Raw genomic sequence first — 26585 nt, forward strand, 5'->3', positions numbered from 1 at the left:
ACTATATAATGTAAGCCAGTAAAATCTCAATTGAATAGTTTTTTTTCCATGATCAGGGATCCCACATTTATGGAAAGTTTTGAAATTAGATTATTGATTTTGTTAATAAAAACATTTTACAAAACGTGTATAACATTATACAAATTTTGACGTGATAAAAAAAGAACAGATCTACAAGCTCACACCGTGCTGCAGCGTGATGCTATGCCCTAGGATAGGTGGTGTAAATTGTCATGAAATTTGGTATGGAATTTTAACATTTCTATATTCTATGCTTTATTTTTTGCTACACTGCCTGTCTTTGAGTAAGAGACAGTTTTTTTTAAGACAGTTTTTGGTTTAGACTAGTCATTGGTTAGACCAGTCATTAGTCCTACAACTACAACCTATCTCAAACCCTCACCCTAAACCTAACCTCCCACGGGGCAGCACACCTAAACCTAACCTTAACCTAAGAGACTTTTTATTGCGCTGAATGATTGTTATAAGCCTGGAAATTGGGTTTAATATTCTGGACTGGTTTTTGGAAAGGTTTTGGAAATTCATTGGTAAAACAAATATGTGGGAACAACACTGCACGCTGCATCTCTGTGTGATTGGCCTCCCAAAGCACTGCTAATGCTCTGCTTCTGCGTCGGCCCCTTCTTCAGGTGGTCACCCACTATTTAAGCTGCCTGCACAAGTCCCAGCATGCCGTGGTCCTGGAGAGACTGAGATACTCCATGCCCAACAACACCGAGCTGGGCCTAAGGTACCGTTCACCACTGTCATCGCCACCCTGCACATGCATGCCTAGCATGAGTGGAGCACACCTTCAGCCTATTGGGGGATGACTTATCACTGGTCTTTCTGTGGTAACTTAAATGGTTGTAGCTTCATTGGTGTGTTAGTGCAGGGTATCTAGACTAGATTCTAGAGGAGTATTTTGCCTCTGGAATGAACATGTGCACGAGGTCATATTGGGGTGCATACTTAGTTTAGACTAGTCATTGGTTAGACATGGGTTAAGGTTAGGTTTAGGTGTGCTGCCCCGTGGGAGGTATAGGTTGTAGTTGTAGGACTAATGACTGGTCTAACCAATGACTAGTCTAAACCAAAAACTGTCAACCTCCCACGGGGCAGCACACCTAAACCCTCACCCAACCCTTAACGCACCCCTCACCAACCTTAATCCGGTCGTTTTAGCGCACCCCTCACCAACATTAATCCGGTCGTTTTAACGCACCCCTCACCAACCTTAATCCGGTCGTTTTAACGCACCCCTCACCAACCTTAATCCGGTCGTTTTAACGCACCCCTCACCAACCTTAATCCGGTCGTTTTAACGCACCCCTCACCAACATTAATCCGGTCGTTTTAACGCACCCCTCACCAACCTTAATCCGGTCGTTTTAACGCAACCCTCACCAACCTTAATCCGGTCGTTTTAACGCACCCCTCACCAACCCTAATCCGGTCGTTTTAACGCACCCCTCACCAACCCTTATCCGGTCGTTTTAACGCACCCCTCACCAACCTTATGTCTAACCAATGACTAGTCTAAAGTAAGTTAAAGGCTGTTGGATGTACCGGTTATGTTTGAGGCTTCTGTGTGTCGAGGATAAGTCTGCCGCGCACTGATCGGAGGCCAAGTTTGTGGGGTTTCTAGTTCCATGCTGTTGACAGACGGTTAGTGTTGCTTTGTCACTGTACAGGTTGCTGCACCATGAATGGCAGGACGGCAACATTGAACACCTGAAATTCCAGGCCAGAATGTTGAGCAGTAGTATTCCAAAATGTCTGGCTTCCTGGAAAATGTAAGTCCCAAGATCTCTCCTCGCTGCTCAGAAATGTAAAAAGAAAGAAAGAAAAGAAAAGAAAAAGCATGAAGAAATGATTGATTCAGAGAGAAACGTATCGGACCTGAAATAATGTCTTTGTAAAAACATATAAATGGTAATGATCTCACATTGAGGGTTTATAAATTGCTGCTGGTCAGTTTGTTAGCTCTAGCCAGGATGGGAAACTAACACCAGCCACAAGGCAGGCATACGCTGATAAAAGTTTGTCCTCAATATACAGTTGGGTGCCACCGATATTGTCCCTTATCATTTGACCCATTTAGGCCTGACCTCAAAATTAAAAAAAAAATCCTTCTGAATATTTTCACGATTTTTCAAAAATAGCAGACCTGCCACTCGGTGGCGCGCTATGAGCTTGTAGATGTGCTATTTTTCAATAGCTAAATTATAACATAATGTTTAAAACACCAAAAGGGGTTTTGCGCAGATCACGCAAACCTCAGCAAAAAGAAAAGGACAATATCGATGGCCTCCAACTGTAAGCCTCTTTGGGCAGCTTACCACTTCCTGTGTCCTGGGAATTACCGCTATGCGGTGCCCAGGACGTCTGGACATCTTAACTATTTTGAAAGGGTGTGTTAAGCAACCACCATTCAGAGGTTCTGTGATAAAAAGAAAAAACAGCAAACCTGGTGACAAGCAAAGCGAAAAAATTAGTTTCCTCTCCTTGCTTGCTAGCCATTACTGTCTTTTAACACATTTTGTGCCCAAGACGTCCACAGACGTCCTGTGAATTACCGCATGTAGTGCCCAGGACGTCTGTGGTTTTGTTTTTTTATTAAAAAAAAATGTCAAAAAGGGGTTCTAAAAAGTGGGCACCCTGGGTCGCCATTTTGAAAGATTTAAAAGGGCACATAATGTGTTAAGAGAGTTTAGGGAGTTGTCCTGCCGTGAATCTCACAAGCCTTTCTGCTGCATTTCTCGGCAGAGCAATAGCTGTGGAGAGGGAGCTAAAGGAGCCATCAGAGGTGAGTTAGTGATGGAGGGGGGGGGGGTGGGGGGGATCCGGGGTAAGAATCACTGAGAATCAAATGATGACAAAAAATAATGAATTGACGAATTGACATCCTAACCTTGTGCTTGCCTTTTCTTCCAGTCAGTCAGTAAGTCTTCCCTTGTCTGACTTAACTGTTCTGGCCATTTTGATGTTGTTGAATCTCATTTCTTCCCCTGCAGGGTTATTTGTCACACAAAACAAACGGGTTGTAATGTATGCTGTTCTTTTAGAGTGTCACAGTTTGAAACATTTTTTTGCTTTTGTGATTTCGTGATGTGTGGCTCAGGTCGCTTTTTCTCTAGGAAGCAAAAAGCAATCTCTGACTTGATCCCTTTTTGTTCTTGTGTGTGTGTTGTTTTTTTTTGTCCTCGTCCTTTTAACTGACACCACCATCCCTGCGTTTGGTGGTCTTCTTTTTTTTTCTTTTTCTTTTCCCCCCCTCCCCCGCCTTTTTGTTATTTTCTTATAGGTCCGAAATCTGTATCGGCAAGCTCTCCAAAGTCTTCCACTGTGTGCCACCATATGGAAAGATGTAATTTCCCACAAAAAAACACATATCACATACTCAAACACAACACAATTTGTTGCACCTTGAGCGGTATTACACCTATGTTCACCTGCTACCCTTCCTCCCCCACCCCCCCCCCCTCCTTTCCCCTCCCTCCTTCCCTAACTCCTCTGACACCCTCTCCCCTCGCTCCCCCTGTCTCTTCCCTCCTTTCCAGTGCCTGCTGTTTGAAGCTGCGGAGGGAGGTAAAACGGATAGACTGAGGAAGCTTGTTGACAAGGCCCGAGAGGTGGGAGTGAGTCTAAGTGAGACCCTAAATTTAGGCCCCGGCAGAGTTCAGGGCGAGGATTCCTGACACACACTACAGCACACACACACACACACACAACCCTCAGTGCGTGCCCATTTTTCTCCAACGAGAAGTAAAAGAAGCGCTAGTTTGGAACTAGATTTATCCAATCAGACCAGACGAAATCAAACTGCCGCCACTGCCTAGGTAAGCCAGGGAAACTTGACGTGAAGGCTCGGTTGGTTGGTTGGTTGGTTGCCTGCACTACTCCTGCACCTCCCTGTAGCGGCCGCCAGGCGGCGCCAGGAATCAAGGAACAGTCGTCAACGGAAGCCGCCAATGACCCACCTCTCCTCAAATGACCACAAAATGTGTTGGGGGGGCGCCCCGCTTATATCATCCTTAACATCGTGGTGTACGTAAGTATAGATCCTCTGCTCAGTGACATTAAGTCTTACCTTTTTATCCCCCCCCCCCCCCCCCTCTGTTTTAATTTACATGTTCTCCCTCTTTTTGTTTGTACCGTCACCTTTTTATTTTTGATATCCCTCCCCCCCCCCCCCTTGTTTACCTGGGGTTTGGCATTTGGAACGGACTATGATTGTCACTGTGGTGTCGTTTAAACATATCTCGTGTTTTTAAAGGACAGTTTCCCCTGTAGTGATACTGCTGCAAAGAACTTGTACAATAATATCTATTTTTGTTTTTGTTTTTCACACAAAAAGGAAGAGATTGTTTCATTTTGTTTATAAAAAAAAAGTGATCAAAAAGAAATTTAAACAATCATCAAAAAAAAAAAAAACTGTTTGAAAATCACAGTCCATGTGGAACATGGCTGAACCTGCCCAGTATTCTATTTGGCCCCGTTCGTTCGTCCGTTCGTTTGTTTGCCAATACTTTTTTGAGACTGCCACAGAGACTGCTGAAGAACGCTGTGATGATACCTTCAGGCCAGCCGATCAACGGGGAAGGCCCTTTAAACTCATTATTAATATTAATAATATACCAGGACAAAGATAGTCAGCAGCCTGTAGCTTTATACAGTACATGCTTTCCTGTGCAATCTTTATTTTTTATTTTTTTTGGAGTATATATTATTAAGTTAACGAACGAGGACAGGGCAAAATTTTATTTTGTATGTTGTATTAAAAAATGTTTATATTAAATTATGCTCTAATGAAAAGATTCCTGTTTTTGTGGGTTTTTTTATTGTCTGTGAAGTTACTTTGTTTGGCGGTGTGGGTGCATGGGGTTCTAGTCAGTCGACGGTCGTGCAGTGTTCATTTTATTGACTAAGAGAAGACTAAGTCGACTAAGGTTTTTGATATTTAGTCGACTAAGACTAAACAAGACTAAGTCGACTAAGGTTTTTGATATGTAGTCGACTAAGACTAAACAAGACTAAGTCGACTAAGGTTTTTGATATTTAGTCGACTAAGGTTTTTGATATTTAGTCGACTAAGACTAAACAAGACTAAGTCGACTAAGGTTTTTGATATGTAGTCGACTAAGACTAAACCATTTCAGAAGACTAAATAGGACTAAGACTACATGGTGGGTTCAAAAGACTTGGACTAAGTCTTTTCTAGCAAAATTAACATTGCATTAAGACTAAAATTAAAAGATTAAGATTTTGGTATTTAGTCGACTAGACGACGACTAAACCATTTCAGAAGACTTAAGTGGGACTAAGACTAAATGGTGTGTTATTCAAAACACTAGGACTTAACAAGAATATTCTGAAAAAAATTACACTGCAAATGTGGGAGTCTGTGAAAGGGAAATGGTGCATATCTTCTTGGTCTGTCGTACCAACAGTCCGACACCCTACCCTAATCCTAACCTCTTATTGGTCTGTCGTACCAACAGTCCGACACCCTACCCTAATCCTAACCTCTTATTGGTCTGTCGTACCAACAGTCCGACACCCTACCCTAATCCTAACCGCACGCGGAGGCCCAGTGAGTCTTAACTGTCTGTCGTACCAACAGTCCGACACCCTACCCTAATCCTAACCGCACGCGGAGGCCCAGTGAGTCTTAACTGCAGGCCACGCATGCATCTTAACGCATGTCAGACCACTGGTATGTCGCACCAACGTACTGTATGCCCCCCGAGAGAGACCACTTGACCCAAATGCAACGTGTGCATTTCAGTACATTAATGGCATAAGGATACAATGCCACTCGGATGGGATGTGGGCATCAATAACGCCAAGTGGACATCAATAAAGCCATGTGGGCATCAAGTGGGCATCAATAAAGCCATGTGGGCATCAAGTGGGCATCAATAAAGCCATGTGGGCATCAATAAAGCCATGTGGGCATCAATAATGCCACCAAGTACACATGTACTACACTACACTGGTCCTCGCATTCCTTTAATCCATTAAAACCTCTTTTTGTGCCAATGACCCCTAAAATGCTATGTATTTGACCACAGACCGCCATCTGAAAATGTTCAACATTTTTGAGTGGTGCAACCACTCCAAGGAACAGCAATGTCCGTGTTAACCTATCTATGTGACCTGTGTGACTGACTATGAGCACCAGTACCAAAAGTGGCGCTGTTGTGCCAGAAACGGAGAGAGAGAGAGATAGTGCTGCACTGTTGCCTGCTAATGAGAGAGAGGGGGGGGGATTTGCACCACTCAGTTCACACGTTCAAGATTTTTGAAAAAGGTAAAAAATATATATATACAGTATAGCTTGAAATGACACATGCTTTCCCGGTTTTAATGAGTTAATCCATTTTGTATCATGGAATGAACGATACAGCTAAAAGCAATAATGTGAGACATTTTATTTGAAATCAAACACAATCATCTTTCATAAATAAAGAATTTGAATATAATGTAATGTGGTCACAGAGGAACACTACACAGGGGTCACTTTTTAGCCCTAAAATTGACCACCTGACCGAGCGTGTCCAATCAATGGCTGTTTGATAGTCAGCTCATGGTGCCTTCATTACATGGTAATATTAATACATTTAATTTGTATAGCACAAAACAATGTTTAGAAGTGCTTCACAGACCCGTATAAAAACAATCTGACAAGCAGCAAGCCACAAAGTTACAATTACCGTAAGGCAGGGGTGGGCGACTTTGACAATGGAGAGGGCCACTATATTCCCAATCTCATTCCAGAGGGCCACGTTGCATATCACTGTCATAGCAAAAAATAGCCGATCTACAAGCTCAAAACGCGTCGCACTGCGATGTGTTTTGAGCTTGTAGATCGGCAATTTTTGCTATTTTAATAGAAATACTGAATGTTTTGCTATTTTTTAATTGGAATCCTAAAAAGTAACCATTTTATATAATTTCAAATGCATTTAGTTATAGTTAACTTTATGAACTAAATACAAATATATTGGATATAAAAAGACAATGACATTTTATTACTAGTCATTAAAGCTACATATAGACTGAAGTAATTCAATTGTAATCAATAATGTGTCATTAACCTGCGGGCCGCATTAAGTGATGGTGGGGGGCCGCATGTGGCCCCCGGGCCGCCAGTTTCCCATGTATGCCGTAAGGTGTAAATAAAAAGGGTCAGTAAGAACTAGTAAAAGAAAAATTGGAACAGTGCATTTCATATAAAATGTATGAAAATGATTAACATGTATTATAAGAAGTGAGCATAAATATTGAATGGTAAACAAAACTAAAAATGGGGAAAATAAACACAAGGTACTGCTAACTTTTTGTAGAGTCATTGGTGTGTATCAAAAAGCAATTTAAGCGAGAACATGTTGGATTCTGTAAGACTCAGCCAGAACGACACGGTCGACTTCTTCCACCATCAAACGGGGACTACAAGGTCCTGCGTCGACGTCGTACACGACCGCGTCTCTGGACCCTCCGAGTCGACGGACGCGACGTCGTGGCTGCCGTGGCGGGATCTGTGTGTTCTGTGTGAAGTCCACGGAAGAAAGCCGCCGAGATCCTCTCTGAAACGCACACTGAGGAACATGTAGAGCAGAGGGTCCAGACAGGCGGGCAGGGACACGGTCAGCAACGCTGTGAACCTGACAAACTCTGGGCTGGAGACGACTAGGAAAGGATGATGATGATGATGAAGCGTGAAGGCGAGGAGAGTTGCGGAGAAGCAAAGCAGGCAATTGGAAAGGAGGACGGCGGTCACCGTTTTGGTCATGCTGGTGGCACGATCCTGGTGGACTCTATTGGGCTTTAAGGTCATCTTTTCACCCCCGGGCTGCTGCTGGTTCACACAACAGTGCGTGACCGTCATCAACAGGTAACAGAGGAAGTTGAGTGATAACAGCGTGGAGTCGTAACCCCAACAGATGGAGTGGTTATGATGAGAGACGGCCATGCAGATGGAAGTGAGACTGTGTTCATCAGCTCTGAACAGGAAGGGACTAGCGGCGGCGCACAGCGCCAGGGTACAACAGACCGCCGCTACAACCTGAACGCCCCTTCTTTGCCCCAGCAGGAGATTCCTGCCCGGCGCCGCCTTGGGCTCATCGCTGCATCGCATCTGCTCGAAGACGACGGCCGTCATGAGGAGGACCCCGGCTTCGGAGGAGAGCGCGAACAGGACGCTTGTGGTCCACGGACGCGCTTCCACCTCCCACCACGGACAACCGCCGCCACGGTCCGCCACGGTCAGAACGTCTACCACGGCCAGAGTGCCACTCGAGAGACCCGTGATTAAGTGGACCCAGTGTAGGACACCCAGAAGATGCTGGACGGGGGGGGGTCTCGATGCAGAGCAGAAGATCGAGAACAGCACCAGGAAATTGAAAGTGACGGAGAGGACGATGATGAGCCAGATGACAAACTGATACCAGTAGGTAGCAAGCGAGCTCTGGCACGGATGGAATGGACCTAGAGATGGAGACAAAAATGTGATGAGATTTTGTTTTTGTTGCTGTCCCTTATTTAAATAGTGTAGGTGGAAAAACATATACTCACCAGGGACAGGAGAACAGCGAACAGCAGCATGTTCTGTAGCATCTACACTTGGTTCCATTGCCAAGTCGTCTGGACTGCCATATTCTGAGAAAATAGTGCAATATAGATTAATCTTTATGGCCAGCTTTCCGGGTTTGTGTAAATGCAAACATTGGCAAATGTGAGACGTGACGGGACGAAAAGCTGTATATAGGAGGGGCTTTTCACTATAGTGCCCCTCAAAAAGGTTTTGACTCACCCTGGAAGGTTACGTCGTCATAGCTCTCTTGTTGATTCAGACTTGGCTTGCTGTTGTCGTCAACACTTCCAAGGTTCCAGGGCGAGAAGGGGCTCCTTGACTTGGCCCAGCAGGGTGCAAACACACAGCACTGGTAGGCAAAGGGCAGCTCCGCTACCCTGCATATGGTACACCACATGAGTCATTCATCACTCCACAGACAGTATGCTACACAGCAAAGTATTAAAGGACCACTTTTCAACCTATCTTCATATAATAGGTCCTCACTAATAATCATGATAAAATGGCACAATTTTTTTCTACTCAGTTTGTGTCTCATAGGAGGGCTGTGGGCAGTTTAGAAACCGTCCTCCAGTGACATCATCATTAGGCAGATATTTTTTTAAACAAGATTTTTTTTTACAAAAATGTTTAGATTTTCATTATCGTGAGAACGATGGCTTCTATTTTCGCATTGCAACTTTTAAGGACTAGAAAGCCTGCAGTTTCTATTAGCTTTTATTCCCCATCGATGATGTCACTGGAGGACGGTTTCTGAACTGCCCACAGCCCTCCTCTGAGACACAGACCGAGTAGAAAAAATGTGCGCCTATTATAGGACCTATTATATGAAGATAGGTTGGAAAAGTGGTGAAGTAGTCCTTTAACATTAGAGTAGAACGTTTAAAACGGCAATGTTATGGGGTGTGTAACTGATATCTCCTATATTTGTAGGGAACCGTCAGAGGAGTCTATAAGGGCTCGTATTCAGGGAGGATTCAGCCTAAGGATCTGTATTTCTTATTTGGAGTTGGGAGGGAACGGAGCTGGTCACTAGAAAACAAGTGTTTAAGTAGCCGATCTACAACCTCACAACGCGGCGTGAAGCGTTGTGAGCTTGTAGATCTGCTATAGAGGGTATGCGTGTGACATCTTCAAACCCGGAAGTTAAGCGGGAACGCCTACTAAGTGACAAAAAACTACTTTCTGGCCTTGACAGCCAATACACCCAAACAGAAAAGTTGTATTTGATTGCATTAGACGACGTTAAACGACATTAAACTCACTTTTTGTCACTCACTTTGTCATTCGATTTGCCATTCACTTTATGCATGTGCATACCCTCTATTTTCACTAGTTTGGTTAGTGAAAATTATTTATTTTCTTTAGTTTGGTCATTTATTTTTTTGGCTCACGGGCTGAAACGTTTCGGCAACAACTGCCCTACAGTACCTGAGCCTGGGCAGGAGGTGCAGGGGGAGAGGGTCTCTGAGCTGAAGGCTCCTATACCTGAGCCTGGGCAGGAGGTGCAGGGGGAGAGGGTCTCTGAGCTGAAGGCTCCTATACCTGAGCCTGGGCAGGAGGTGCAGGGGGAGAGGGTCTCTGAGCTGAAGGCTCCTATACCTGAGCCTGGGCAGGAGGTGCAGGGGGAGAGGGTCTCTGAGCTGAAGGCTCCTATACCTGAGCCTGGGCAGGAGGTGCAGGGGGAGAGGGTCTCTGAGCTGAAGGCTCCTATACCTGAGCCTGGGCAGGAGGTGCAGGGGGAGAGGGTCTCTGAGCTGAAGGCTCCTATACCTGAGCCTGGGCAGGAGGTGCAGGGGGAGAGGGTCTCTGAGCTGAAGGCTCCTATACCTGAGCCTGGGCAGGAGGTGCAGGGGGAGAGGGTCTCTGAGCTGAAGGCTCCTATACCTGAGCCTGGGCAGGAGGTGCAGGGGGAGAGGGTCTCTGAGCTGAAGGCTCCTATACCTGAGCCTGGGCAGGAGGTGCAGGGGGAGAGGGTCTCTGAGCTGAAGGCTCCTATACCTGAGCCTGGGCAGGAGGTGCAGGGGGGGAGGGTCTCTGAGCTGAAGGCTCTACAGTACCTGAGCCTGGGCAGGAGGTGCAGGGGGAGAGGGTCTCTGAGGCGAGCTGAAGGTTCTACAGTACCTGAGCCTGGGCAGGAGGTGCAGGGGGAGAGGGTCTCTGAGCTGAAGGTTCCCAGACAGCTTCAAGTGGGTGAGTCCATGAAGACCCTCCAGGGAGAAGGAAGACAGCCGGTTGGAGGTGAGGTCACTGAAGGTGAGAGAGGTGAGGTTGGGGGGGGGGGGGGATTCAAATGCATCGTCTTACCAAGTTGTTCACTTTTTAGTTTTTACATGAATCATCCAAATCATTCCATACATAAACAAGACTATAGTTTATTGGTCATTGCAATACTTTCCCACACGCACACACACACACACACACACATGCTCGCACACACACACACACACACACACGACATCGCACGATTCGCACAGCTTAACTAACAGTCTAATTACAATAGTTTGCATAGTGTACTGCACACTGTACAGACTCACTGTTCCACTTTTCATATTTAGTAATACAATTATTACTGTTATTGTGTAATGTAAAAATAAAATATATGGTTTATTCATGAAAAGAAAAGGAGAAGATACAAAGTTTTCCAAATCCTATAGGCAAAGTTCTTATACTAACTAATTACTACGTTATATACGGCTTTGGAAGTATATTCCATGAGCATTCGATTCTCTCTGCTGCTCCATGCACTTAGAGGCTTCCCTGACACTGCCCCTACTGTACGCATACAGTAAGCACACTTTGAGTACATTTCTATAATAAATAACAATGTATTCCTCAGGTCACTCAACAGTGACCTGAGTGCCTTCATCTCCAGGAAGCTACAGTAGGTCTCCACATGGATCTGAAGCTACAGTAGGTCTCCACATGGATCTGAAGCTACAGTAGGTCTCCACATGGATCTGAAGCTACAGTAGGTCTCCACATGGATCTCACCAATGACATTACTGGGAAAACACAATAACCATTTTGGGCAGGAACCCCTTTTGGTGTTTTAAGCATTATGTTGTACTTTAGCTATTGAAAAATAGCAGATCTACAAGCTCATAGCGCGGCACCGAGTGCCGCGCTATGAACTTGTAGGTCTGCTATTTTTTTTTAAACGGGAAAATGTGCCTCAAATCTTTGAATATATATATTCTTTCAGAGTTTCAGTTTTTAACTCAAATTGGACTGGGGGGTCCCTGGAACAACATTTTCAGATGGGGGTCGGCGGCCAATTACATATAATTTGTGGGGTCCTTGACATGAAATATTGAGCACCACTGAGATAGAAACATGAGGTTTTTCAGGAAAAAAAAAACAGGCCTAAATTGGTTAAAACAAAGTCTCCTCTGAGGTTTCATCTGGGCGACTAAAAGCTTCTGCTATTGACTGTGACTATTTTACAATACTAAAACAGATGACTCACAGTCTTTGGATCTTTCCACATCCAGTGAGGTTGGGTAGACACCGTATCCAGTTGTAAGACAGGTCCCTTTAAGATGAGACACACACACACAGGTTACATGGACATTTTCCCAAAGGAAATAAATGTCCAATTCAGCATCTAAACATGCCTTCCCAAAGAATGGAATAATCTGGACATAAGGGTTGGGTTATTGTATTGTGTTATAGGGGCCTGGCAGTGGGCGTGGTTTTCCCCATAGAGATTTTAGTACAAAAACATTTTTATGTCTGTTATTATCCTGGTGATAATCTTTGTTTAGAGGTTTTCATTTTCATTTATTCACAGATCAAAGGTTTTATGGTCATGATTCACCAGGATCATGGAAGGCTTGATTAAATATTTTTGTAAATCTCTATGGGAAAAAAAATGAATGGCCGATTTTTCAGTGGAACCAGAAACCCACGGCCACTGCTATGCACTATTGTGTCTATTTGGTTATTGATGGGATATGATGTTTGCATGCATTATTGAAAATTAAGTTGTTGAAGTTAGATAAGAGAGTGTAGAGACAGGCCTATCAACTGAGACAGAATATGGGGCACAGTCGGTAGTGCTGTCGCCTCACAGCTAGAAGGTCCTGAGTTCGATTCCTGCTGGGGACGCTGTGGGCGCTGGGGGCGTGTTCTCTCCTCCGCGTCATCAGTGCCCATACCCGAGGCGGGGTTGGCGAAGGGGCCTTTCTGTGTGGAGTTTGCATGTTCTCCCCGTGTCCCCTAGGGTAGGTAGTACCCTCACAAAAAACATGCAGTAATCCTGGTCTCTAAACTGCCTCCCCCTGGCCAGCCTGGGCGCCTGATGGAGAGAAAAGGAACTGGTCGGAATAACGTGTTCCTTCCATGCGCTACGTCCGGCCGGGGAAACTCTCCCCTGTCAGGTGAAAAGAAGCAGCTTGGACTCCTCATGCATAGAAGGAAGCATGAGGTCAGTCCGCTGCCCCCCCCCCCCCCCAGGTTGGCAGAGGAAGTGTAGCGCCCAGGATTACATTAGATAATTGACACTGGGTGAAAAAAATGGGTTGCAAAATCGTGGGATAAAAATCATATGAAAAAAAACACAAACGGAGACAAAATATGAAATGCATGACTAATGCCTACGATGCTTTGTTTAGATACATTTTGTCTTCTGATCTTCTGTGGCTGGTGGGGGTGTTTATTGTTGTCTCCACCAGGCCGAAGGCATGGGGAGAGAGTATGTTTAGTTGTCTCCACCAGGCCGAAGGCATGGGGAGAGAGTATGTTTAGTTGTCTCCACCAGGCCGAAGGCATGGGGAGAGAGTATGTTTAGTTGTCTCCACCAGGCCGAAGGCATGGGGAGAGAGTATGTTTAGTTGTCTCCACCAGGCCGAAGGCCTGGGGAGAGAGTATGTTTAGTTGTCTCCACCAGGCCGAAGGCATGGGGAGAGAGTATGTTTAGTTGTCTCCACCAGGCCGAAGGCATGGGGAGAGAGTATGTTTAGTTGTCTCCACCAGGCCGAAGGCCTGGGGAGAGAGTATGTTTAGTTGTCTCCACCAGGCCGAAGGCATGGGGAGAGAGTATGTTTGTCTCCACCAGGCCGAAGGCATGGGGAGAGAGTATGTTTGTCTCCACCAGGCCGAAGGCATGGGGAGAGAGTATGTTTAGTTGTCTCCACCAGGCCGAAGGCATGGGGAGAGAGTATGTTTAGTTGTCTCCACCAGGCCGAAGGCATGGGGAGAGAGTATGTTTGTCTCCACCAGGCCGAAGGCATGGGGAGAGAGTATGTTTGTCTCCACCAGGCCGAAGGCATGGGGAGAGAGTATGTTTAGTTGTCTCCACCAGGCCGAAGGCATGGGGAGAGAGTATGTTTGTCTCCACCAGGCCGAAGGCATGGGGAGAGAGTATGTTTAGTTGTCTCCACCAGGCCGAAGGCATGGGGAGAGAGTATGTTTAGTTGTCTCCACCAGGCCGAAGGCTTGGGGAGAGAGTATGTTTGTCTCCACCAGGCCGAAGGCATGGGGAGAGAGTATGTTTAGTTGTCTCCACCAGGCCGAAGGCATGGGGAGAGAGTATGTTTTGCACTCCGTCCGTCCGTGTGTGTGTGTGAGTCTGTGTGTCCTTGTGTCTGTCCGTCCGTCTGCAGCTAATCTCCGGCACCGTTAACCCGGTCGATGCCAACTTTTGCACACACACTCCCTGGATGCCAGCGATGAACCTCCACGAATTTTCCAGATCGGCCTGTTATAGCGCCACCAGGAGGCCGACTTTTGAAAAACACATTTTTTTTATATTACTCCTCCAGATTCTGTCCAAGAATCCCGCAAATCGTTACACACTATCTCTAAAGTCATGTGTTCAAGACATATCTGTCCGATATTTCATATTCCATACTAATTGGCTAATATTGGCTTTCAAAGTTTGCAGGATTGGCCCCGTTTTGAACAAAAAGCCTCAAATCATGAATGCAGCTTGCAATTTACGTGAAATCTTTCACGGACTTTCCTACTAGGCTGAGGAATATATCCCACCCTTTTCACTTTGGCCTGTTATAGCGCCACCAACAAGTGGATTTTTGCCAAACACATTTTTGGAACAAAATGCCTCAAATCATCCAATTGCCAAGGCGTAAGAAGAAATGGCACCCTTTTCACATTGTTTTACTTTTTTTTTTATCCTATGATTTTGTAACCAATTTTTCAGCCAGTGTCAATTGCCTAAGCTGTAATCCTGGGCACTACTCTCCCTCTGCCAACCTGGGGAGAGCCCCGAACTGAGCTCGTGCTTCCTTCAATGCATGTGGAGTGAGCAGGCCTCTTCTTATCACCTGACAGGGGGAGAGTTCCCCCAGGTAGGACGTAGCGCGTGGCCAGGGGGAGGCAGTATATAGACCAGGATTACAGCATGTTTTTTGTGAGGGTACCTACCTTAGGGGACACTGGGAGAACATGCAAACACAGAAAGGCCCTTTTGACAACCCCACTTATAGGGTATGTGTGGCGGCGCTGATGATGTGGACGAGAGAACACACCAAAGCGTCCCCGACGGGAATCCAACCCGGGACCTTCTAGCTGTGAGGCGACAGTGCTACCGACTGCGCCACCGCGCCTCCCATGGGGGTGTTTATTAACCATGACATTGAGGATTGTTGTTGTTAATGATCAAATACAGAATTATATAGAGCGTCGCAGTCCCGCCCCCTTTCATGACGACGCCAGGCCCAGGAAATAATTCCCAATGCATTTTCCCCATAGACATTTCAAAAAGTATTTTTTTAAATACCTTTTAAGCGTCGTACGAAGCCAACTCGAGTCGTGACAAATCATGACAACAAACACAATATTTTGGACCAAACAAATAATTACAAAGAAGAAAAACAAATACTTTCTGAAAAGTCTATGAGGAGTCTCTCGAGGGGGCAGGACTGCGACGCTCTATTGCGGCTGTGGCTCAGGAGCTAGAGCTGGTCGTCCAATGATCCCTGGGTCGGCGGTTCGAATCCCGGCTCCTCCTGGCCACATGTCGAAGTGTCCTTGGGCAAGACACTGAACCCTACATTGCCTCCAATGAGTTGGTCAGTGTGAGCTCGCCACCATTGGTGTGTGAATGTGGGAAGTGAGGACGCTGGCGTCGACTGTTCGCCGCTTCACCTCCCAACATATGAATGAATGAACTATTGTAAAGTGCTTTGAGCACTTGGGAAAAACGCTATAAAAATGCAATTAATTATTGTATGATGAAAGAAGGGGAAAATAGAAAATGAAGTTGCTCGTATCCTAATAATGACGCGAAGCCTGCGGAGCTAGTTCAGGCAGGCAACTCGTGAGCGAGCCTACCTGATCAGGTGACTGGTCTCATGCACTCTTTACCTGATCAGAGCTGCTATTTAATTTAATTATCTGCCTACCTGCTCTTTCCTGGCTTCTCTCCCACTGTGCAGCTGCTGCTGTCTCCCTGCCTCGCTCCCTGCTAACCTAGCTGCTCATGAAGTTTTTGCAAATCCCAGCACCGCCTCCCCAGCATCCACCTGTATACAGGCTCTGTTTCTAGATCCCCCTGCATGGGGATCTTATTAATTCCCTGTTGTACTTGGCTTATAATTTATTTGTTTTTATCCCACGATTTTGTAAACCATTTTTCACCTGTGTCAATTATCTAATGTGATCCTGGGCTCTACACACCCTCCGCCAACCTAGTTCCCGTATATGGGGGACATGGGGAGAGCAACGGACTTGAACTCATGCTTCCTTCATGCCCGAGTGTCCAAGTTGCTCCCCCCTGTCCACCTGACAGGGGGGAGTTTCCCTGGTTGGACGTAGCGCGTGGAAGGAACACGTTTTCCAACCAGTTCCTTTCCCCTTCATCAGGCGCCCCGGCTGGCCAGGTGGGAGGCAGTTTAGAGACCAGGATTACTGCATGTTTTTTGTGAGGGTACCTACCCTAGGGCAGGGGTTCTCAACGTTTTTGGCCGGGGACCCCCGGAAATGCTTTGGCAATGTCTCGGGACCCCCGCCCCGCCCCCTCCCGACCCCCAATATAAATTGACTGCTACAATAACCTTAAACCATTTTGGGCGGGAACCCCTTTTGGTGTTTTAAGCATTGTTATAATTTAGCTATTTAAAAATAGCAGATCTACAAGCGGCGCGCTACGAGCTTGTAGGTCTGCTATTTTTGAAAAATCGTGAAAAATCGGTTGAGAACCCCTGCCCTAGGGGACACGGGGAGAACATGCAAACTCCACACAGAAAGGCCCTTTCGCCAACCCCGCCTCGCCTTATAATTTAACTCAAATGTTAATGTTACAGTGAATGAATAGGGACAGAGCCCTGACGCCAATTTATGCTTCATATATCTATGCTCAATTATGCTCAATAAATATATATTCTAAATTCACTCTAAGAGTTGTCTGACTGAAATGTATCAATGTGTATGTCAATGCATTTGTAATGCTCTAAAGGTTGTGGCATGAAGGAACACTTACAGCTGCTGTAGGCTGGGCAGGAGTTGACAGATGGAACTGGGTACTGAGGAGATGTGGGTGCCTGTGACGCTTCTGAACCAAGAGATTGGAATATTGCATCAGTGAGATCAACAAGTGATAGCAGGTGATTACAAGCTTGTGGATCTGCTATTTTTGAAAAGTCGTGAAAATGTGGTGCAAATCTTTTAAATATATTATTTCAGAGGGAACGTTTTTAACTCAAATCTTTGCTTCTGGGGGGGGTCCCTAGAACACCATATTTTCAGATGGGGGTCGGCGGCCAATCACATATTTTGGGGGTCCTTGACATGAAAATGTTTGAGAACGACTGATATAGAAACATGAGGTTTTTCAGAAAACTGTCATGATTTAGAAGACCTACAAAGACCTACAAAGACCTATTCAAAGATGTGTGCCGCATTTTCACGATTATTCAAAAATAGCAGACCTACAAGCTCCGCGCTATGAGCTTGTAGATCTGCTATTTTTCAATAGCTAAAGCATAACATAATCCTTAAAACACCAAAAGGGATAATTCCCGCCCAAAATGGGTTTTAATCACACGATGATCTTTCAAATGACCCGACGACCACCCTCTCTGCCTCTCCCCCCAAAACATCACAAAGAAACCCCTCCAGTGAAATACAACACAAACAGGCAGCAGCTCTGCAGAGCAGGGAGGGTGGCCATGCAGCAGGATGGGAAACATTGGATTAGGGCTTTCTCCACAACTTCAACACTCTCCACACACGTCAACAACACATCAATGTTGGCAAATGAATCAGAGGGGGGGGCTGCTTGTGGGGCTGCTGGTGCGGGACACCATAATAGCCCATTTAGGCCTGAGCTCGATTCTACAAAATGTCTTCTAAAATCTAAATCATGAGTTTTCTGGGGAAAAAAACATGTTTCTATGTCAGTGGTGCTCAAACTATTTCATTTCAAGGACCCCCCAAAAAATGTATTTGGCCTCCGACCCCCATCTCAAAATATGTTGTTCCAGGGACCCCCCCAGAAGCAAATATTTGAAAGAATATATTCAAAGATTTGCGCCACATTTTCACGATTTTTCAAAAAATAGCAGACCTACAAGCTCGTAGCGCGGCACTCGGTGCCACGCTATGAGCTTGTAGATCTGCTATTTTTCAATAGTTAAAACACCAAAAGGGGTTCCCGTCCAGAATAGGATAATAATAAGGGATCCTGGGGTGGCTTGTTGTAGTATAGGGGACTTACAGGGTCTCCAGTCTGTTCGCTCCAGTGAGGTCTGGGAAGACTGTGATGTCTTTGGCTCCACTGAGAGATCTAAACACACAGATGAGATCGCAGGAGAGGGAGAGAGAGAAAGAAGAAAAAAGACACATGTCCGAGGGGTTTTAGAGCATGTGTTTGGTCTGGTGTTTACTAGCACGTGAAGTTAGAAATAAATATGTGATTGAAAAATACCAATGGTAGCACGACATGTTTTTCCAGACAAACAAACCCATAGGGCTTATTACTACTACGCCCCGTAGCAAGGAAGTTAGGATCCCAACCGACAAACAAATGGTCTGTAAGATGTGTGACACACGACAACAATCCGTACGGCATGTGAAGATACTACTCACTCAGTAAGCATGGTGTGGGGCTGATGGTGACTTACAGGGTTCTCTCACTCAGTAAGCATGCTGTGGGACTTACAGGGTTCTGAGCTCCGGGAGACGCTGGAAGGCTGACTGGTCTAGAACCTGGACAGGATTGTTCTGGAGGTTTCTTTTGGGGGGAAGAATAACACAGCTTAATTAGCACCACTGTTAATGAAGTTGATGGTGAATAAATGCCTTTTATTTGCAATGAACCATTTAGTAATAATGAGATGTAAGGGAGAACCAGACAAAGAAAATAAATGATCACGTATGATGGAGAATTGCAAACGTAAACAAGTTATTAATGTATTACATGTCTTGACTCTTTACATTTATGAAGAGTAATCTATATACTTCTGAATCGTGCTCATTATGTAGAACGATTACGTTCTATGGGATGCTACGGTAACCTACATGGTTTCTATGGAAAGGGTTTGGGAATGCTACGGTAACTTACCGTGCATGGTCTCTATGGAAGGTAACCTATGCTACGGTAACCTACATGGTCTCTATGGAAGGTAACCTATGCTACGGTAACCTACATGGTCTCTATGGAAGGTAACCTATGCTACGGTAACCTACATGGTCTCTATGGAAGGTAACCTATGCTACGGTAACCTACATGGTCTCTATGGAAGGTAACCTATGCTACGGTAACCTACATGGTCTCTATGGAAGGTAACCTATGCTACGGTAACCTACATGGTCTCTATGGAAGGTAACCTATGCTACGGTAACCTACATGGTCTCTATGGAAGGTAACCTATGCTACGGTAACCTACATGGTCTCTATGGAAGGTAACCTATGCTACGGTAACCTACATGGTCTCTATGGAAGGTAACCTATGCTACGGTAACCTACATGGTCTCTATGGAAGGTAACCTATGCTACGGTAACCTACATGGTCTCTATGGAAGGTAACCTATGCTACGGTAACCTACATGGTCTCTATGGAAGGTAACCTATGCTACGGTAACCTACATGGTCTCTATGGAAGGTAACCTATGCTACGGTAACCTACATGGTCTCTATGGAAGGTAACCTATGCTACGGTAACCTACATGGTCTCTATGGAAGGTAACCTATGCTACGGTAACCTACATGGTCTCTATGGAAGGTAACCTATGCTACGGTAACCTACATGGTCTCTATGGAAGGTAACCTATGCTACGGTAACCTACATGGTCTCTATGGAAGGTAACCTATGCTACGGTAACCTACATGGTCTCTATGGAAGGTAACCTATGCTACGGTAACCTACATGGTCTCTATGGAAGGTAACCTATGCTACGGTAACCTACATGGTCTCTATGGAAGGTAACCTATGCTACGGTAACCTACATGGTCTCTATGGAAGGTAACCTATGCTACGGTAACCTACATGGTCTCTATGGAAGGTAACCTATGCTACGGTAACCTACATGGTCTCTATGGAAGGTAACCTATGCTACGGTAACCTACATGGTCTCTATGGAAGGTAACCTATGCTACGGTAACCTACATGGTCTCTATGGAAGGTAACCTATGCTACGGTAACCTACATGGTCTCTATGGAAGGTAACCTATGCTACGGTAACCTACATGGTCTTTATGGAAGGTAACCTATGCTACGGTAACCTACATGGTCTCTATGGAAGGTAACCTATGCTACGGTAACCTACATGGTCTCTATGGAAGGTAACCTATGCTACAGTAACCTACATGGTCTCTATGGAAGGGTTTCCAATGAAGGCATGTCCTGGGATGGATTTGATGTGGTTGCTCTGAAGAATTCTGAGGAAGATGAGCATGCGAGATCACATCAGGCAAAAGCATACGCAGTTTTGGCTGCAGAAGTTGCATTGATGCATTTGTGTACAGTGTAGTAGTATATTCTGTTCAATTGATTCAGAAAAATGCACACAAAGTGCACAAAGAAGACCCGCACACCGTCTGCACTTGCAATACGAACTTTATTGGCAACTTTTCGGTCAAAGACCTTCTTCAGGCATCAGGTCTTTGACCGAAACGTTGCCAATAAAGTTCTGTTTCTGAGTTTCTGAATACATTGAGCCCTGCCTACACACCCGCCCTGTTTTCTGTTCAATTGATTCAAAATTAAAGATGAAACTCCTTTTCGTTTGTTACGCATCCCCGTCTGAGGGGAACATTCGGCAAACAATTGCAGAGCACAACAACGCGTCGTGCGTGACACATTATATTATACATGTATGTATGGGCTGTGTTCGGACACCAAACAGATTTGGTGTACAAGGGAAAAATGAGGGGGAAGTATACAGAACCGACCCTGGTCAAACTGAGGGGGAAGTATACAGAACCGACCCTGGTCAAATGAGGGCGAAGTATACAGAACCGACCCCATGGTCAACTTAGTATTCATTTACCAAGTATAGAGGGTTTAACCCATTCTGGGCGGGAACGCCTTTTGGTGTTTTAAACATTATGTTATGATTTAGCTATTGAAAAATAGCAGATCTACAAGCTCATAGCGCGCCACTGAGTGGCGCGCTACGAGCTTGTACGTCTGCTATTTTAGACAGACAGACAGACAGACAGACAGACAGACAAGACAGATTGTTAGACAGACAGACAGACAGTGGCCCCCAAAATAGCAAATCTACAAGCTCGTAGCGCGGCACTCGGTGCTGCGCTACGAGCTTGTAGGTCTGCTATTTTAGACAGACAGACAGACAGACAGACAGACAGACAGACAGACAGACAGACAGACAGTGGCCCCCAAAAATAGCAGACCTACAAGCTCGTAGCGCGGCACTCGGTGCCGTGCTACGAGCTTGTAGGTCTGCTATTTTAGACGGACAGACAGACAGACAGACAAGACAGATTGTTAGACAGACAGACAGACAGACAGTGGCCCCCAAAATAGCAGACCTACAAGCTCGTAGCGCGGCACTCGGTGCCGTGCTACGAGCTTGTAGGTCTGCTATTTTAGACGGACAGACAGACAGACAGACAGACAGACAGACAAGACAGATTGTTAGACAGACAGACAGACAGACAGACAGACAGACAGACAGTGGCCCCCAAAATAGCAGACTACGAGCTTGTAGGTCTGCTATTTTAGACAGACAGACATACCAGACAGACACACAGACAGTGGCCGGGCCCCCAAAAATAGCAGACCTACAAGCTCGTAGCGCGGCACTCGGTGCCGTGCTACGAGCTTGTAGGTCTGCTATTTTAGACGGACAGACAGACAGACAGACAGACAGACAAGACAGATTGTTAGACAGACAGACAGACATACAGTGGCCCCCAAAAATAGCAGACCTAGGGGGAACATATTTTCAGATGGGGGTCGGAGGCCAATTACATATCATTTTTGGGGTCCTTGGCATGAAATATTGAGCACCACTAATACAGAAATCATAGGTATTTCAGAAAACTGTCAGAATTTAGAAGACATTTTTTTTATTTTGACGTCAGGCCTAAATGGGTTAAACTAAGAGTACATAAATGTGAAGAGATTATATCAATGAACCCTGAGGATGTACAGTAGGCTGTATACTTGTCCTTAATGTAGATGCAGTAATGCTCCTATCTGGTCACCAGAGGCCAGTCTATGGACGGATACTATCATGTTCTCCCTAGTACTATTCAGCATTGGTGTTATGTTAAGGGCCATTCACACTGTGTACTTTAACTACAACTATAATATCTATTACAAGAGACTGTTTTCACGTTTAAAATGTAATTTATAAAAGCTGACTGAATACAATTGTTTAGAATGTATACCAGTGCTTCTCAATTCAGGGTCCGTGGACCACCAGGGGGTCCCCAGTAAACATTTAAAACACCAAAAGGGGACCTTGCAACAGGTGTGTGTAGTTGCTAACGAGCTTGTAGGTCTGCTACAAGTGGCATGCTACAGCTTGTAGGTCTGCTACAAGTGGCACGCTACAGCTTGTAGGTCTGCTACAAGTGGCACGCTACAGCTTGTAGGTCTGCTACAAGTGGCACGCTACGAGCTTGTAGGTCTGCTATTTTTCAAAAATAGCAGACCTACAAGTGGCACGTTAGAGCTTGTAGGAGGAGACGGTGACATCATGCAGTGTTGTGTTTTTGGCAGCAAACTCATTTCAGTCCCTTGAATAGTTTTAATTTAGTTTCCATGTATTTTTCGTCAGTCACTTGTCTACGTCTATGTCTATAATAGAAGAGTGAGAGAATATTTCAGTGTGTCCATTCATACTCACAATGCAACCGTTTTGATGTCTTGTATCACGTGGTATTAGTCAGAAATAGGAATATTATTTGGATTATTTACTGTATGTTCAATTTGTGTACATTGTGTGGAGCATCAGACAGCTGTCAGAGTGGTGGTCAAATATGACATTTATTTTCTATATGCAAAGGTGAGTTGTCATGTAGAACCGACAGCATGATAACATTTCGTTTTTTTCAACATTATTGGCTAAATGTACAGGCTGTTCACATGCAATGAAGACAGGAAAAACAAAGTGCTCGTTCTGGTACTACACCTGGTTTACACTGGCGTGCTGCACAGCTGCTACTGATTACAGAAATCTTCCGTTTTTATTCCCATTCTAGATAACATCCAGAGAGTGTATTACTCGGTTTCAACTTAATCATCACGCTAAGAAATATAGGGTAGAAATAAGCCACCTACGAGTAAACTGGTAAAGCTGGCCGAATATCTGATTTGTAAACAAACATCCACACGCTGTCCTGCGTAGCATAGCTACCGTCCCATCCCCTGAAGGGATGCGACGCTCTGATTGGTTCAGAAACTTCATAGCAACCGTCTGAAACTTCAAAATAAAATGTCCACCATTTCCATTTCACTACGCCTTTAAAACACTTTTCCCTTTCCATAACAAACACATAGTAACATACAGAAGTACATTATGACAATATTGGTGAAATACACTTGTTACAATTTATGAAGACAAATGTACTAAGAAGAGAACAGACCCACAGATCTCACAAAAAAACAAGACGATAAATATACCCTCAATCCTTGACTCAGAGTATTCCACGGTGGCTTAGTGGTTCTGTGAGTTACCTATGGTGTGAGAGGACGCTGGTTCGGGACAAGTCAAGATTCGTGACCTCGGACAGAGGACAGAGGACAGAGGATTGAGGATAAATCAAAAATAAATCACTCTTTACCTTTTAGCCAACAAGTCAAAAGTCAAGACAAGGACTAAAGGACTAAGGATAAATCAAAATAAATCACACTTTACCTTTTGGTCAAGTAAATGTACTATTGGAATGTATTTTGGCGGACATAATCCAAGATAATCCACTCTGTCAACTTGTAACAGTCAGCAGTGCCAGTTGGTGCCACAGGGTGGTGCACTGCTCCCTTTTGTTTTGCTTTGTGTAGAAGATCTGACCTCAATTCCACCTCTTGCTATAGATAGACATGACATGACATGATGTGTGTCAAACAATTGTCACACATGGATGGATGATTAGCCGTGTTTATTTATTTATTTCCGGGGGGAATGAATGAATGAATGAATGAATTAATTAATGACTAACCCTGTAAAACCCGGATTAATTTCTACTTGCAAAAAAACGATTTCAACCTTACTACTACTTTTTACTACTAGGACTTATCAGAGGAAATCATGTCAAATTAATTATATATATATTTTTTGCACATTTATAATAATTATTAAAATAATAATAATAAATGAATAATTTACATTTGGGGACATCTTTCACAATAATAAGGATAAATCCAAATAAATCACACTTTACCTAAATGTACAATTGAAATGTATTTAAGACCCGACTCAGCGCCGTCCGAGTTACGTCCCGATAGGCAGAGAATAGTATATATCAGTAGCCCCTAGTTTCCATGTGCTGGCAATAGTTGGAAATTACACGTCCACCAGGGGGAAACCTTGACCAGGCTATGGTGAGTATGCCAGTATGGCCACATTATGCGTGTACTATGTTGGCAGCAGTGCTCCGTTCACGTTTGTTTATTATATTAGTGCTGTCTTCCGTGAGACCTGGCTTAATATGGTCAATACTGAATCCCCCCCCCCCCCCTCCACCTCTTGCTATAGACAGACATGACATGACATGACATGACATGACATGATGTGTGTCAAACAATTGTCACACATGGATGGATGATTAGCATTGTTTATTTATTTATTTCCGGGGGGAATGAATGAATGAATGAATGAATAAATAAATAAATAAATAAATAAATAAATAAATAAATAAATAAATAAATAAATAAATAAATAAATAAATAAATAAATAAATGGATGGATGGATGGATGGATGGATGGATGGATGGATGGATCATATTTCCGGGGGCATTTCTCTCCAGGTGAGGACAACGCCATCCAGTCAACCAACTATGGATGTCAGAAGATCAGGCATCATCTCGTATGTTGTATTACTTCTACTACTACTACTACTACTACTACTACTACTACTACTACTACTACTACTATACACACACACCTCACATTTTGCTTATGCAAATTAGTGGGCTGCGTCCCACCTGCTTTGTGGGTGTGGTTTCGACTACTTTGTGGGAGCTGTTTATGCAAATGAAGGGCGTGGTTCCGGCTACTTTGTGGGTGTGGTTTATGCACATGAAGGGGCGTGTTTCCCGCTACTTTGTGGGAGTGGGTTATGCAAATTTGATGGGCGTGGTTTCGGCTATTTTGTGGCTGTGGTATATGCAAATTAGTGGGTGTCAATTATGCAAATTAGTGGGTGTCGCCCGCCTACTTTGTGGGAGTGGTTTATGCAAATTAAGGGCGTGGTTCCGGCTACTTTGTGGGTGTGAGCTATGCAAATTAGTGGGTGTCGCTTATGCAAATTAGTGGGTGTCGCCCGTCTAGTTTGTGGGAGTAGTTTATGCAAATTAAGGGCGTGGTTCCGGCTACTTTGTGGGTGTGGGCAATGCAAATTAGTGAGTGTCGCTTATGCAAATTAGTGGGTGTCACTTATGCAAATGTATGGGTGTCGCTTATGCAAATTAGTGGGTGTCGCTTATGCAAATTAGTGGGTGTCGCCCGCCTACTTTGTGGGAGCTGTTTATGCAAATGAAGTGTGTGGTTCCGGCTACTTTGTGGGTGTGGGCTATGCAAATTAGTGGGTGTCACTTATGCAAATTAGTGGGTGTCGCTTATACAAATTAGTGGGTGTCGCCCGCCTACTTTGTGGGAGCTGTTTATGCAAATGAAGGGCGTGGTTCCGGCTACTTTGTGGGTGTGGTTTATGCACATGAAGGGGCGTGTTTCCCGCTACTTTGTGGGAGTGGGTTATGCAAATTTGATGGGCGTGGTTTCGGCTACTTTGTGGCTGTGGTATATGCAAATTAGTGGGTGTCAATTATGCAAATTAGTGGGTGTCGCCCGCCTACTTTGTGGGAGTGGTTTATGCAAATTAAGGGCGTGGTTCCAGCTACTTTGTGGGTGTGAGCTATGCAAATTAGTGGGTGTCGCTTATGCAAATTAGTGGGTGTCGCCCGTCTAGTTTGTGGGAGTAGTTTATGCAAATTAAGGGCGTGGTTCCGGCTACTTTGTGGGTGTGGGCAATGCAAATTAGTGAGTGTCGCTTATGCAAATTAGTGGGTGTCACTTATGCAAATTTATGGGTGTCGCGTATGCAAATTAGTGGGTGGCGCTTATGCAAATTAGTGGGTGTCGCCCGCCTACTTTGTGGGAGCTGTTTATGCAAATGAAGTGTGTGGTTCCGGCTACTTTGTGGGTGTGGGCTATGCAAATTAGTGGGTGTCACTTATGCAAATTAGTGGGTGTCGCTTATGCAAATTAGTGGGTGTCGCCCGCCTACTTTGTGGGAGTGGTTTATGCAAATTAAGGGTGTGGTTCCGGCTACTTTGTGGGTGTCACTTATGCAAATTAGTGGGTGTCGCCCGCCTACTTTGTGGGAGCTGTT

The 26585-nt window shown here is 44.9% G+C and overlaps 2 protein-coding genes across 2 annotated transcripts; one reads left to right on the plus strand and one right to left on the minus strand.

Moving 5' to 3' along the window:
• Nucleotides 1-719: 719 nt before the first annotated feature.
• On the plus strand, nucleotides 720-4284 carry LOC306923734 (zinc finger C3H1 domain-containing protein-like). The gene is made up of 5 exons (XM_079502007.1): nucleotides 720-751; nucleotides 1695-1796; nucleotides 2770-2809; nucleotides 3308-3370; nucleotides 3564-4284. Exons 1-5 carry the CDS (start codon nucleotides 723-725, stop codon nucleotides 3699-3701), a joined length of 372 nt encoding a protein of 123 aa, XP_079358133.1. The 5' UTR covers nucleotides 720-722; the 3' UTR covers nucleotides 3702-4284.
• Nucleotides 4285-6368: 2084 nt separating this feature from the next.
• LOC306923724 (leucine-rich repeat-containing G-protein coupled receptor 5-like) lies at nucleotides 6369-23385 on the minus strand. Its single transcript, XM_079501996.1, has 10 exons — nucleotides 23317-23385; nucleotides 20370-20441; nucleotides 18723-18794; nucleotides 18279-18347; nucleotides 17043-17114; nucleotides 12069-12134; nucleotides 10724-10849; nucleotides 8819-8976; nucleotides 8581-8664; nucleotides 6369-8493 (listed from the first exon to the last, which is right to left on the minus strand). Exons 1-10 carry the CDS (start codon nucleotides 23361-23363, stop codon nucleotides 7445-7447), a joined length of 1815 nt encoding a protein of 604 aa, XP_079358122.1. The 5' UTR covers nucleotides 23364-23385; the 3' UTR covers nucleotides 6369-7444.
• Between the last annotated feature and the right edge of the window lie 3200 nt (nucleotides 23386-26585).

The sequence above is a fragment of the Electrona antarctica genome (genome assembly GCF_951216825.1).
Source record: "Electrona antarctica genome assembly, chromosome: 5".
NCBI lineage: Eukaryota > Metazoa > Chordata > Actinopteri > Myctophiformes > Myctophidae > Electrona > Electrona antarctica.